The sequence below is a fragment of the Solea solea genome, chromosome 9 (assembly GCF_958295425.1).
Source record: "Solea solea chromosome 9, fSolSol10.1, whole genome shotgun sequence".
Classification (NCBI taxonomy): Eukaryota; Metazoa; Chordata; class Actinopteri; order Pleuronectiformes; family Soleidae; genus Solea; species Solea solea.
In genome coordinates, this window is record NC_081142.1 from 16,341,260 (window position 1) to 16,355,515 (window position 14,256).

The 14,256-nt window shown below is 39.8% G+C and overlaps 1 protein-coding gene across 2 annotated transcripts in view; it reads right to left on the reverse strand.

The window, feature by feature from the left end:
• hmcn1 (hemicentin 1) overlaps positions 1-4,163 on the reverse strand; it is a 77,772-nt gene extending 73,609 nt beyond the window's left edge. For both annotated transcript variants that reach the window (XM_058638178.1, XM_058638177.1), the window contains exon 1: positions 3,604-4,163. In XM_058638178.1, the coding sequence (XP_058494161.1) occupies positions 3,604-3,865 (262 nt within the window). In that variant the 5' untranslated portion in view covers positions 3,866-4,163. The remainder of the gene's footprint in view (positions 1-3,603) is intronic.
• Between the last annotated feature and the right edge of the window lie 10,093 nt (positions 4,164-14,256).

Below are 14,256 nucleotides of genomic sequence, written 5' to 3' on the forward strand. Positions count from 1 at the left end.
TGCAGGCTTTGCAACAAAAAAGTTAACTTAAAAACATTATTAAAATACCTTCAAGTGATGTTTAGTAAACCCTTTGCTCCCACAGAACTTGCTGTTTAAAAGTCAAAGCAAAAACCCAGGTAAATTCCATTTGATGTGAACACAGACAGCCTGAAATTAAAGGTGTGAGTAAAACATATAACTCACAGCTACTGCTCCATTAGGGCATTATGTAGAGTGCTCAGCTAACACAAACAAAAAAAGACATCACCATGTCATCACCAACAGCCCCTCTCAGTGTCAGCCAATTAAACACAAGCACACACAAGAAACACACAAACACACCCTGTCACAGCAAGGTAGTATTTACAAGGATAAGCATGTGTGTAGGGAATTGTAGAATCACTGTGGAAAACACACATGCTCATCATATTTTTGGTCCACTGCCAAAAGCACTATATTCACATTATTCTAAAGCTTCCATATTAACAGTTGATTGGGAAAGCTGCACGTTTTGACATAAGCTCTGGGATGAAGGCCACACTTCCTGACTAGGGAATGGCAAGAGTGCTGTGAAATAAAGTTTATTTGGCTGTAAACTCTCAAATAAATGTTCCACGAGTCCAGAGAGTCTGTTTGTAATCTCAGCCAGAGACTGGACTCCATAACGACGGATTACTTGGTATTCTGAGGAACGAGATGCTCATGTTCGCGTCCGCACATCTTCTGTCTGATTCTGTCATTAAGAAAGCCATTTTTTTAAAATAAAAATAACAAAGGTAAGAAATGACAACACAACAGGGGGAATGTAATTCAACTCCACCGTGGTTTCATTGGCGTGTTCTCAGACCTTAGTGCTAAGCACACAAGACTGCAGCTCAGTAAAGTGACTTGTGAAGTGTCCTTTCTCTCCCTGCAGGATGGAGGAGGGGGGGAGGCTTCCTGACTGATCTTCCCACACAAGCCTGACCCCAATATCCAGGCATCCTCCTGACACTCTCACTTCAAACACACACAGGCTGACAGAAACACAGATCCGCAAACACACACTCCAATGTTTACCATGTCAGATTGCAGTGTAAATAAAGTTGAAGCTGATTCAACAGGAGCCAAGTCAAACAGTAGGGACTGCAGTTATCACACTGGGTCGGATGGAAAAGTGGAGAAAATGGATGGGAAACAAAGCCTTAATAAAAAAAAATGTCTGGAGGAAAACAAAAGTGGGACAGAGAGAGAGAGAGAGACAAGGGCAGGACAACATCAGCGGTTAATGTCCAGCTGCCCCTGCTAACAGTGAGTGAGCTCTGCTAATCATTCCTCTGTTTCCCCCAGGGATTTTCTGACATCCTCGTTAACATTTTAAGGAGCCAGTGAACGTCACTCTGTGTCGAGGGACAAACACAAGGATGAGTGGTTTGTGGAGAGAAGTTGGCGCTCAAACTGCAGCTCAACCGGTTGCATGTTCAGTTTACTCAACAGGGAAAGCTGTATTATTACTTCTTTAACGTTAGATTCAAGTTACAGTCACTCTATCTTCATCTCTTTACACACAATGCTCCACTGCTCTTTTATAATCTATTAACGACCTCAGATTAACTCCCTCCCGGGGATGTTCAATAACAAATTCATCATTTGTAGCACTTGTGTACACTGTGCATATTTCCTCTCGGAATATAATTATTATTCTAGGCACAGAGGCGGGTGGATTGAATCAATGATAGAGAAATTATGCACCATAAGAATTTGTGACATGCTGACATTTAGCAGGAGGAGAACAAACATCTGGAATAGGAATTTGCCTCTTCACCTCACAGATCACCTCTGTCTTGTCATTTCTTTTCCTCTACTAGATCTGCATAGATTGTATATATATATATATACACACAGTTCTACACACATATAGTATATTCCAGATATAGTGAAGCTGCAATAAGTACATATAAAATGATCTAAAGTTAAATTTGGCAACTAATTACATAAATTCTATAAAACTGTGGGTTTTGGCAAGAAAGAATCAGGACACAGGACATTATGGTGTCACTCAGATTCCCCCTCATCTGTCAGGGATTTCTGTCCTGTTAGCTCTCCCCGTGTTGACCTTTATGAGATCTATGTGGTGGTCCTGGTAAGCGCTTTGCTGTACAGCTCAGTTACAGTGAGCACCTCCCCCCCCCTTCGCTCTTGTTGTTGAATTAGCATTTTTGCAGGTGGACACCTTCCACTTTTCACCTCCAGATACATACACACACACACACACCATGATACGGCATGACAGCAGCCTTTGATGGTGGTTCTGCAAACAGGGAAGTGACCTCTCCTTCTCCTGCTCTCAAAAAGTAGTAATTACAGGGCCTGAGAAATCCTTGCAGAGAAGCAAAAAAAACTTTTAAACTTCGAATGTTTAAGTCAGAAAAGCTGTGGATGACGATGGTTTATGCAAACACAGAGCAACTCATTGTAGCTTCACATACATTTAAGGATTTTCATTTTAAAATGCTTCTGTTTGATTTTAAATCCCTTCATGGCCTTGCCGTGCCCTGCCTCTCTGTGCTGCTACACCTGCACACACCTTCCCACTCACTCAGGTCAGCTGATCAGCTGCTCCTGATTGTGCCAAAGACTAAACTCAAGCTCAGAGGGGACCATGTACTCGCTGCTGTGGCCCCTAAACACTGGAATGATCTGCCTTTGCACTTAGAAAGGCCTCTACCCTGTGTGTTTTTAAATCTCTTCTTAAAACTCATCTCTTTTCATTGACCTTTGACACTGTTTATGTTGCTATTTCTCTATAATTACACTTTTATTTGATCCGCCTTTATTGCGGTTTATTGTTCGGCCATTATTTTTATCCATGTCTTATTATCTTTTAATTCATTTTAGTTGTTTTAGATGTATCTTATCGCCTCGTGAGACCTTCTATGCCTTTTATTTATTGTGACTTTTAGAATTATTCTGCACAACACTTGTGGTTGTTTTAAAGTGCTTTACAAAGAAAGTTGGATTTGATTGGCATTCATATCATACACAGGTAGGAAGGTAAATAGAGTTGCGTATAACTCATGTAGCCTGCACACAATCTATATCCAATAACTTGCATTGTTTTGGCCAGGAGAACTCAAATCCAAGAAATTGATTTGACAATTATTGTTTAAATGTCACTTTTAATGTGAATGTGTGCATGCACCTCTGACCTTCAAGCCACTGTTTCAGTTAAAAAAGCCCAATGACAGCGTATATTGCCCAAGCATTAGACGTTCAGAATGACAGAGCACCCAGTGGTGATGATAATCATCATGCTGCATCACAAACCTATAAGCTTTACACTAACCCAGGCGGAATGCTAATGATAGTGACCGTCAAAATGAACATCTGTGCGCTGAGACCATATCTCCCCCTCCTCTGAAGGTGTGAGGAACATTAGCCTTTTACGGGGTGGATTGTGAGTAAACTATGACATTTCTCACTTTTCTGTGTGCTTTTGTTTCCCCGGCAAAGAGCAAACTTCAAATAAAACCCCAACACAGTACAATAAAGCCGATAAATGGCGTGCGTAAAGACGAGATCAGTACAGGTGAGCGTCACACAGCTGGAGCTTCCATCGCCCGCCTGTGTTGTTTGCATTACCTGGGTCATGGAAAGGCACCAGGGCGAAGTTGTAGAGTGGTGTCTTGGGTCTGCTCAGCGATGTTTCCAGGATCTTGGACGCGCCTTCGATGACCTGGACCAGGTCGTCGTACATGGAGCCGGTCACATCAAAGACGAACGCCAGGGTGGATGCGCCCTCCGGGATGTCTTCTTCCTTTGTGGCCCCTGCGGTCCCTGCGTCTTCCCCAGCAGAAAGAGCCGCTGTCAGCGCAAAAGTCAGCCACAACAACCTGGAGCCCATTTCACAACCAATACTTTTACTCTGGGCAGACTTTTTTAGGGTATGTTTTTGTTCTCGAAACCTTAAGGTGAATCTCGAGTTAACGGCAGAGACATGAGGCTCTGAAACGGGACTGAAGAGTATGTAGAAAAGTCTACACACAACACCAAACGCCGGTGTTATGTTGCTGCAGTTTCTCTTGCGCCTCTTGAGGAGTTTTCAGTCTGTTGAGGTCCTGGCTGCTGCAGAAGTGCGTGCTGTCTGCTGGATCTGCAGATCCAGGAGCTTGTTCAGCTCAGTCATACAAAGACCACCTCTCTCAGCTGGTACGAGGCATGTGAGGCGCAAAGTACCCCATGCAGTACAGCAGGGCTCTGATTGGATGAGGAGTTTTTGGGTCACTCAGAGGTACCGTGTGTAATTCACTTCACTGATTTAGTCATGATTTTATTTGTGGACATTGTCATTTTGATGTGTTTTCAGTTGTTATTTACTATATGCGCCACTTTTTTCTTCTTTTTTATGAACACTGTGCTGTGACTACATTACATTACATTTAGAAAAATAACAATGTTCAATGTTACAAACATTGAAAACGTAACATAATTGTATTATAAGTTGCACTTGTTGCGTCTTAGATATGAAACAAAGTGCAATATGAATCTATACTTGTGTTTGTTTATCAAAACATGAACATGTGTTTAATTTAGTCGAAGTATTTTAAACACGACAATAATCTGACACACAAAGGAATAATTGCAACGTGTAGGAAAAAGTCGACAAGCTGCTCCCCATTGACTTTCTGCTCTGTATTGCCACCTAGCGGTTTTAGTCTGACCGTACACTGAATTTGCCTCCCACAGTTTTTTTTTACACACCAGTAGTGAGCACTAGAGGTAGAAAGTAATGAATTACATGAACTCACGTTACTGTAATTGAGTAGTTTTTTTTGTTTTTGTTTTTTTGAAATTTTACTTTTCCTTAAGTATGTTTTTCTTTTTGGAAGTACTGTACTTCACTACATTTTAAATCACATGTGTTACAGAGTAAAAAAAATATGGTGGCACTTATTAAGGTCCCTGAGTGAGTGAGAAAGTGAAAGCATTTGTGACCTTTGACCCATGTTGACTGATGCATTATATGTTTACATATTTCATTTTGTCAGCACTTTCATTTGTAAAGGTTTGTCTTTAATTAAAAACAATTAATGTGGGATTTGTATACACAAGAAAGAACCCCGACCTTGTAAAAAAAAGTAAGTACATTTCAAACAAGCTACTTTTTTACTTTTACTTTAGTATATTTTTAGACTACTTAAGTACTTTTATTTGTACTTAAGTAAAATTGAATCAAAAATAGTGGAACATATACTTGAGTAGATTTCAGTACTCTTTCCACCTCTGATGAACACACACAAGCTGGGTGTAGGAACAATAGGGATTGTGTGCCTTGCTCAGGGGCAGCCAAGTTGCGCCTCTCCCAGGATTTGAGCCGGCAACCCTTCAAGATATAAGCCCAAGTCCTTTCCTCTTGGCCGTGCCCCACTAACAGAATGCTGCTGAAGATGCCAATAAAGCTATTTATTAAAATGACAACAATCAAAACATTAGTAAGTGTTTTAACCAATAGAGTGTAGTCAGTAAAACAACTGAACTAGAACCATGGCACACAAATAAGGTTTGTCTGTATGTGAGTACCAGTGTGATGAGCTGAAGAACTGGTGGGTGTATCTGGTTTACAGCAGTGGATGATTATGAATAAGTCTCAGGTGTGCAACCCTGTCTGTAGCAACAGAAGGTCAGCAATAATGCCATGGCAACCCTCACTCACAGTCACGTATCATGAGAGAGAGACAGACCACACGGATGCACAGCTGAGATCCTGACATTTAGGAGACACATAAAACACATATCTATTTGAAAGTAACTTTTGTTTTTCTATCATCTTCCACAGATGAATTTTGACCCTGACAAATTTGCCTTTAAGTAAGTTAAACGTTAATTAATGACACCGATGCATTGACAAAACTAAGGACTCACTTAAGGACATAATATTGCATGATCACTCCCGCGAAGTAGGCCTTTATTTTTGCCAGTGTGACTTGTGCTTCTTTGCTTATATATGGATTTTAATGCAGCAATATATTCAGGTATTTATCCAACACAACTTTATTTAAAAATCACTTTAAAAACAAAACAAAGTGCTGTACAGGAGAGATAAATAAAACAAAATTTAAAGACCACAAAAAAAACAAATAGAACAAACCGTAACACGTAAAACAACAATAAAACAATACAATACTGTAGAAAGTATAAAAACACAAATAAACACAATAAAACTATAAAAAAAAGATACTGGATCGAGAAAGGGTTTTAAGATGCATTTTAAAAGTGGGCAGTGAAGGTTATACTGATTTACTGACGCAAAAGTGCCTTTCCCACTATGCACAGTAGATCGCTTTCTTTTTTTGTTTACTTTTTAAACCGTTTTTATATAGTACAGTTTCATACATTTTCTTTTATATTGTATATTTTTTTCTGTATTTTGGGGTGTGCATTCTACTACATGTTGTTTTTATGGTATTTTCTATGCAGCTCTTAGCGATTTGCTGAAAGTGGGACAAAAAAGTAGTTTGAATGCAGTACAATTGAATACCTCCACACACATTCCTTGTGAACTGTATACAGCTATGAGCACATTTTGGCACTAGGGGGAGCTAAGCCACCACTGATGTCTCATTGTGCTGTTGTTGTGACAGGGCTTGATGTTATAAGAGCAAGACTGTATTTTTAAAATGTACTGAAATTTAAAGCTGAAACCATATTAAAAATACCTGACCTGTAAGAGACCTTAAATGTAAGTAAATGCTACTTCCATTAAATAAGACAGAGAGGTGGCAGATTGAGATGGAGGAGAGAAACCCTATTCTGAAAAGCAGCATGTGGTAGATTTTTCACCAACATCAGGGAACCACAGAGTCTGGACTGTGACTGACTCGTGTGCTGATGAGGAAATGTACATGACACAGGAATTACACAGTCATTGAGAAGGAGCACAAGCCGTCAGGAGATGCAGTCACACTGTTTACTCAACACTTGAGTAAAAGTATCTTACCAGAAAATGACTTTGGTAGAAGTTGAAGTCCCTTTTTTTTTATAATATTACTAAAAAGTAAAAGTCTTAAAGTATATGACATGCACTGTACTTAAGTACAGTACATAAGAATAAGTATAAAAGTATAAGTATAAGTATAAAAGTCAATTTATGATGAAAATGTACTTTAAAAAGTGAGGAGTTAGGATTGAGCCATGGTAGCTACTCTTTCAACTGGAAGGCTGTGGTTTAAATTCCTGGCTCTGCTAGTCTATCTGTGTCCTTAAACAAGACACTTAACCCCATGTTGAAGTGTGTGAATGGGTATGAAAAGATGTGTGAATGGGTGAATGACAACTGTAGTGTAAAGCATCTCATCAAGACTAGAAAAGCTTTATATAAATACAGACCATTACCGACTCTTCTTCTTCTGATTTTATTTGGTAGTGATGAGTAACAAAGATAGTTGGAGGAAATGTAGTTGAGTGAAAGTAAAAGTTGCTAGAAATATAAATAGGTTTATACTTAAGTCCAGTAGCAAAGTGTTTCTTACATTACAACACTGATAGACAGCCACCTGGTGTGAAGGAGAATGTGGATGGAAAGTTACATGGAAATATTCAAATGAAAAGCCAAACCTCAGTAAGGTGGACATACTCAAATGATGACAACTTTGCATGGCAAACAAATCTGGAGGCTGAAGCTTCTTGAAAATTCCCCACAGCACCAAGGCGCGCAGGCCGTAATTACGTAACATGTCTTTCTAACATTTCAATAAATCAGAACTTCGTGGTACATGGCCTTCCCAGCAAGCTCAAACAGGAAAAGCAAGAAAAGTCGACTGTCTCTTTTGTATAAATAACTGTCATTCCAGTCTGTGTGGGCAGCGGAGCAACTTGAGTAACTCATCAGTTCGCAGGTAAGTTGTGTGAGGCAAGAATCTACTTTCATTTCAAACACACTTGTCTCTCAAACACAAACATGTTCCGGGTGAACGGAGTGCAGAGAGATCTGTTATCATCTGTGAGCAAACAATAAAATAAACAATCGAGTTCAGCAGAAGATGGCAGCGTCATTTCCACATCACAAGCCCAGATCAGAAGATCAGAAGTCACAGTGTCACGACCTTGTGACTTCAGCAGTGTCAATGATTAAAGACATTTTTCATCATTATATAAAGTTTTGATTTGGCTTTCTTTTTTTTAACTAATAAATGTGGTTCATATCAAAAAGGTTTTTTACGGCACTTCCAGTTCAGCGAGAACATCAACGGCCAAAATCAAACCGCACAAATGAGTCAGTGACTTTGATTGACAGTTGTTACGGGTACTCGATTGTTCTTGTTGAACAATGACATCACAGTTTACAGAGTATAATACGACGATGTGACTGTGATTCTATGTGTAATAACTACCCTACCCCTGGATACCGTAGTTTCTGGTGTTGTCAGGTACAAACACACCCAAGGAAGTTGCACGAGAGATTTATTTTTTTCTTTTTTACCGAAATTAACAAAACCACATCACCCAGTGGACGTGTCATTAAAGTTTCATAACTTCCTTTTCCATTGCATAACAAACCTCACCCCAATTTTCAAACTAAACTCTCTCCTTCAAAACATGAAGGTAATGACAGGAAGGAAAAAGAGAGTTTAGCCATATTAAAGTTCTTCTGGCAAAATCACTGCCCCCTCTCTCTCTCTCTCTCTCTCTCTGCCCAGTGTTGTGAAATGAGCATTCTCTCCCTCCCTCTCCCCCTCTCTCTCTCTCTCTCTCTCTCTCTCTCGCTCACATGTGTTGAGCAGGTTTGTGGGCCATTTTGCAAGCCACACGAAAAAGGTTCTCGCTCTGTTTGGATGTTGATGCTCGAGTTGTTGTCAGCTGTCAGGATGCAAATTAGTGGCAGGCAGCATTGTAACACACAAACATAAGCCCATCTGTCTCATTCCATTAAGCCAACCAGTAAGCCCGGCCCAAGGCCTGATGCTCTGTTTCCCAACAGACCTAATCCCTGGACTTACTGCCTCTCATCGCACCAAAGTCCCTCTTTTGTTGTGAACATAACTCATCTGGCCAATCAGCACCACTGGTTTGTGCACATGCACAACCAACATACCCTTTCTAACTTTTTCTTTATCCTCTATCTGGTCTCTCGCTTTTTTAATGAAGGCACGTGATCACGTGGCTACCAGCATTCATGGCCACAAACGCTGTATCTCTTGGTGTCTGCGTGCACACAATCAGACAGCAGTCGCACACAGACGGTGCCGTTCCCCGGCTATATTTTATTTTATCTAGAATATCAAAAAAGAAAAAAAAAAGAATGAGAAGAGAAATCATACACAATGAGAGAAGCAAGAGTATAATTCAGTGCTATCTGGGAGAGGTTAGGACATGTGATTTATGAACATTTAAGAGTGTGCAGTCAATCTTCACTTTAAATCAGGTGATAATGAGTAAGAAGAGACCTCTCTCTCTCTCTCTCTCCCTCTCTCTCTCTCAAAACTGCATGTGCTTCTTTTTAAAAGTGATATATGTAGACCCAGAACATGGGCATTTTAGCATGATTACTTCCTGACATTTAATTGAGTTATTGGCTGATGAATCACCTCTTAAATCTCAGTACATGTGTCAGTGCTTTTTTTACCTTTTATGTAAGACAGACCAGTTAGGACAGTGTGTGTACGTGTGTGATGGCATGTGAAGGTGTGGACAGAGAGTGAACGTGATAAACAAAACAACAGTGAGAACATGTCAGGTGCAAAACAGGTACAGAGTCATGTGCCAACACACCGGGACTGTGTCTGCTTTTGTTGCCATCAACACACACTGTATATTTCCTGCCTCTGTGCTGCTATGCATGCATGCACTAATCAAATCATGTGCTCAGTTTACTCAGGCAGTAATGGTTATCACTTGCCCTTTTACACCGGTGAATGTTTGTTTTCATCAAATGAGTCAGAGAGAATATTAAAAAGAAATGCTGACCCAACTAAGTTTTACTTTGGGGTATGAACTAAAAATCTACAGAACTGACAATGGAGTGACAAAATGATCAGGTACACATGGAATAAACGGTCAGAGGGGAGAAGAGAAGAGAAGAGAAGAGAAGAGAAGAGAAGAGAAGAGAAGAGAAGAGAAGAGAAGAGAAGAGAAGAGAAGAGAAGAGAAGAGAAGAGAAGAGAAGAGAAGAGTCGAGTCAGTCTTGTTGTTCTAGTCTATTCTCCATCCTTCTCCCTCCCTTTCACCCGTATTGTCATGTGTCATCTTTTTGTGCAAAATATGTGTGTTATGCAACAAAATATGCAGCGTGCGTCCGCCTCAGTCTGACAACCACTTCCTCTTCCCATTTTAACATAAAGCCGCACACCTGCATGTGAGCAGCAGCCCCCATTAGTTCACACAAAACAAAGACGCAGTCGACACCACGATATTATGGGAAGTGAGTGTTTGTGTCTTTGTGCCCACAAAACATCACACTGACCATGTCCCACTGAGGGCACGTCTGCTGCTGTTAGACTCTTCTCCTGTTAGACTTTCTCCAGGCAGAGGTTGTCTTTGTGTGTGTGTCCACAGCTTGTGACCGACGTGTGTCGAGTGTCTTCACACTGTTCCTTCACCACCAAAAGAAAAATAAGGAACAAGTTTAATCATTAAGTCTCACTTCCCATGGCGTTGAGGAAGTGGACTCCTGAATGCTTCTCTTACATAAGAGGTGGGAAGAACGCGTCCAGTGTTGAGCGGAGTCACAAAGTGTTCCATTATGTGCACTCTCTTTCTCTGTGTTCCCACTTCATTATTTGAGACGTGTCCTGTACAAAGCAACAGGACTATTCTCTATACATATAACATGCTTTCAAATAAATACAACTATAGTGGAGGAGCAAGGTATTACGACTATGTATAACACAGAGGAGTGTTAGGGCCAAACTGAAAAGAAAAAAGATTTAATCTTCTGAGAATAAAGTCGTAATATTATGAGAATAAAGTTGTAATATTACGAGAATATAAAGCTAACCACTCTGCAAACTGACCCACAAATGCAACGTCCACAGGTTACTTTTTCACAGTGAGCTGTATAAATGATGACGTAACTCTTGAGACCTGCTGCAGCTAAGCTTAGATCTGTCATTTACGGCTTTGACACCTGAACCCAGGTGCCAGGAACAAAAATAAAAATGTGATCGACTCTGCTTTATGGTTTTCCACTGGTGTTTATCAATTGGGTTACATGGAAAACATTAACTCTGGAGCAGGTTAAAGATTGTTCCCCTGGGCTGAGTGTGTCGCCTGCATCAAAAGTTAATATAAAACTATTATGGAGCCTTTGAATGTCTTAATGCAGTTAAATGATTAGTATAAAGATAGTTTCACCTTGCCAGTGAATGTATATAATGAGTATTATGTAGGCCTTTCGCGGTAAACGATATGTTACAGCTAAAATATAACAAGTAAAAGTAAGGAAAATGTGGGGAATGTAGTTTTTAATGCTGCCCAAGTGACAATACATCTGATTGGTTTAGTGGTTTAGAGACTATAAATGTTCGCTAACTGTCACACCGATATCTTTGATTAATATCCGTGCATTTATGATCGTTCATACATAGTTTTGCGGCGGTTTACTGGACGATTAATCATGTTAATGTCTTAGTATTAATGAATTTCAGAAACGATGGTCCTATTATCATTTTCTGCTCCATATCATCCTCGAGTTTCTGACTGATCCCAGAGAAATAGGTTAATTGAATCACTTTCTAGTAAATAATCTCTTGCTCTACCAAGCACAGTCATTTTCACTCAAACATGAATGTAAACACATGCTGTGTTTACATGTGTGTAAACATTTGCATACTGTAAAATATGCAAATGTAGGTCTACTTTTTCCACATCCTACTGCATTTGAAAGGCAATTTTATATTGCAGTCCTGTTCACTGTATTAGCAATTTATATTATACTGAATGTAACTACAGTAACACAGTGATGTTAAACAGAAGTCAGAGTTCCTGCTGCTGCTGCTGCTGCTGCTGCTGCTGCTGCTGCTACTCCTGCTGCTCCTGCTGCTGTACATGTGTGTTTGTGTACACGCACCGCCTTTCTGTACCTACTGAATGTAGGTCAGTGGTGGTGAAACCTCTAGTGAAACATTGCACAATGTGACATTTCAGAAGTTTTTGGGGAATATTCTATTGTCAAAACTAAGGTTACACAAATCCCAGGAACAGACAATAATATACTAACATACACACATACAGCTCCCTCCCTATCCCGCCTTCATAGATACCATATAACAATAATAATAATAATTGTGATTAAAAAAGAGCGGAAAAGGCAATAGAAGCAATATCACATCAAATATGATAAGGATTTTTCATGCTTGGCATATACCTAACACTGACAGAGCAGGTGGAGTGTGTTGCGAAAAATAACCATGATGCCAGCATGCTCACCTTCCCTCCCCAGATTTGCTGTATGTCATCTCTGTAACCTTGGTCAATAATGAATAGCAAGGATTTAATTTTCAGTGGCCTGTGTACTGCAGGTCAAATGAAAAGCATGCAAGTATTTCTCATTTTCTCATACACGTCTATACTATTTATCATTATTTTGTGTCTCATTCTCCTTCTGTGAAGAGGAGTATGTTTGTACATGTGCATGTATGCCCCACAGTAACCCAGCGGTCTATTTAATGTTGAAACAGCTTGACAGGAGACCTTTAGGAAGGCCAAGAAGCAGCTTTGGAGTGATTGTTTTTGGACAAAACACAGGATTGTGGTCAAAATATCAACACTGTTCTTCAGTGCTGGAATGTGACACAAAATAGAAGATGTCTGTGGAACAAAGTCATAATAAAGGATGGTTTGTCTCTTCAGCATCACTTGGTTTGTGCACAGCTCTTTTGCACTATGTAATGTCCACGTCACGTAATAACAATTGAACATAACAGATCATTATATTATGCATTTTGTTATACTATAATCTTGTGCAAACCTTCACAAATATGTGATTTTCTCGATTGTGGGTGGGGTGTGTTCATACATCTTTGTGTCTTTATAAACGTTTGTATGTTTCCATGTATGGATCCCATTTGTGAAGTTAATATTATGGTCTGCCACAGTGGAATGCACTGCTGACATTTGCTGTTGGTGCCATAACAAAACCCATGAACTACAGAGGCTGTTTGAATAACACAACAACACAAATCTGCACATTTTTTCCAAAATACAAGCATGTGATGTCACCTGTTTACTTGATTGAGCGATGAAAGCAGACTCACATCCATGGCCACTGTGTCAGCCTCTGCTGGAGCCACTGAATTTAAAGAGGAAACGTCCGTTCTATTTTTGGCCAGTGCAATATGTGTCTTCAGCAGAATGTCAGAAAGCCCTGTGTTGAATCACACCGGCTCTGAAAATAAATGTATGTGACTTTGTTGTGATGTGTAGTGAAAGGCAAAGAACTCAGTTCCTTTGAGTTTATGCCGCCTCGTTTGATTGTTTATGTGAGAGAGTAGAGTTGACAGTGTGAGTGAGTATGATTGTTTATATAAGAGAGTACGTTAGAAATTATGTGAGTGAGTATGGTTGTTTATATAAGAGAGTATAGTAGAATATGTGAGTAAGTATGTGAGAGAGTACAGTAGAATATGAGAGTGAGTATAATTGTTTATTTAAGAGAGTATAATACTGTAGTACGTGAGGGAGTTTGATTGTTAATGTGTGTACGGTAGTCATACTAGTAAATGTGTCAGAGAATAAATGATGGCTGTTTCATTTATACTGTCTCACACATTTGCTGATGCAGGTACTGTGAACCACATCACAGGAAATCAATCATTACCATTACATGATACTCAAAGTTACTTTGTTGAGTAAATATAAATGATTGCCAACCTGTAATCACCCATTCTACTCATTTCGTAATATATGTGTTCGACTTGTGTGTGTATGGCTTAACCTATTGAAGTTTGACCAGTGACATTATCTACTGGATCTATCTCAAGAAGTCAAACCTTTAACAACAGCAGCAATTCCACTTGGTATTCTGGTACTAGGTATTTGGTACGTTGAATAATGATTAACTATAAATAAGGTCAGTCAGTCAGTCAGTCATCATCTACCGCTTTATCCTCTGCCAGAGGGTCACGGGGGTGCTGTGCCAATCTCAGCTACATCGGGCGATAGGCGGGGTACACCCTGGACAGTTCGCCAGTCCATCGCAGGGCCACACACATATAGAGACAAACACTATAAATAAGTGTTTATTGGATCACCATGGTTTAATGTTTTATGTGTTTTATTTTTACTAAATTTTATAAATTA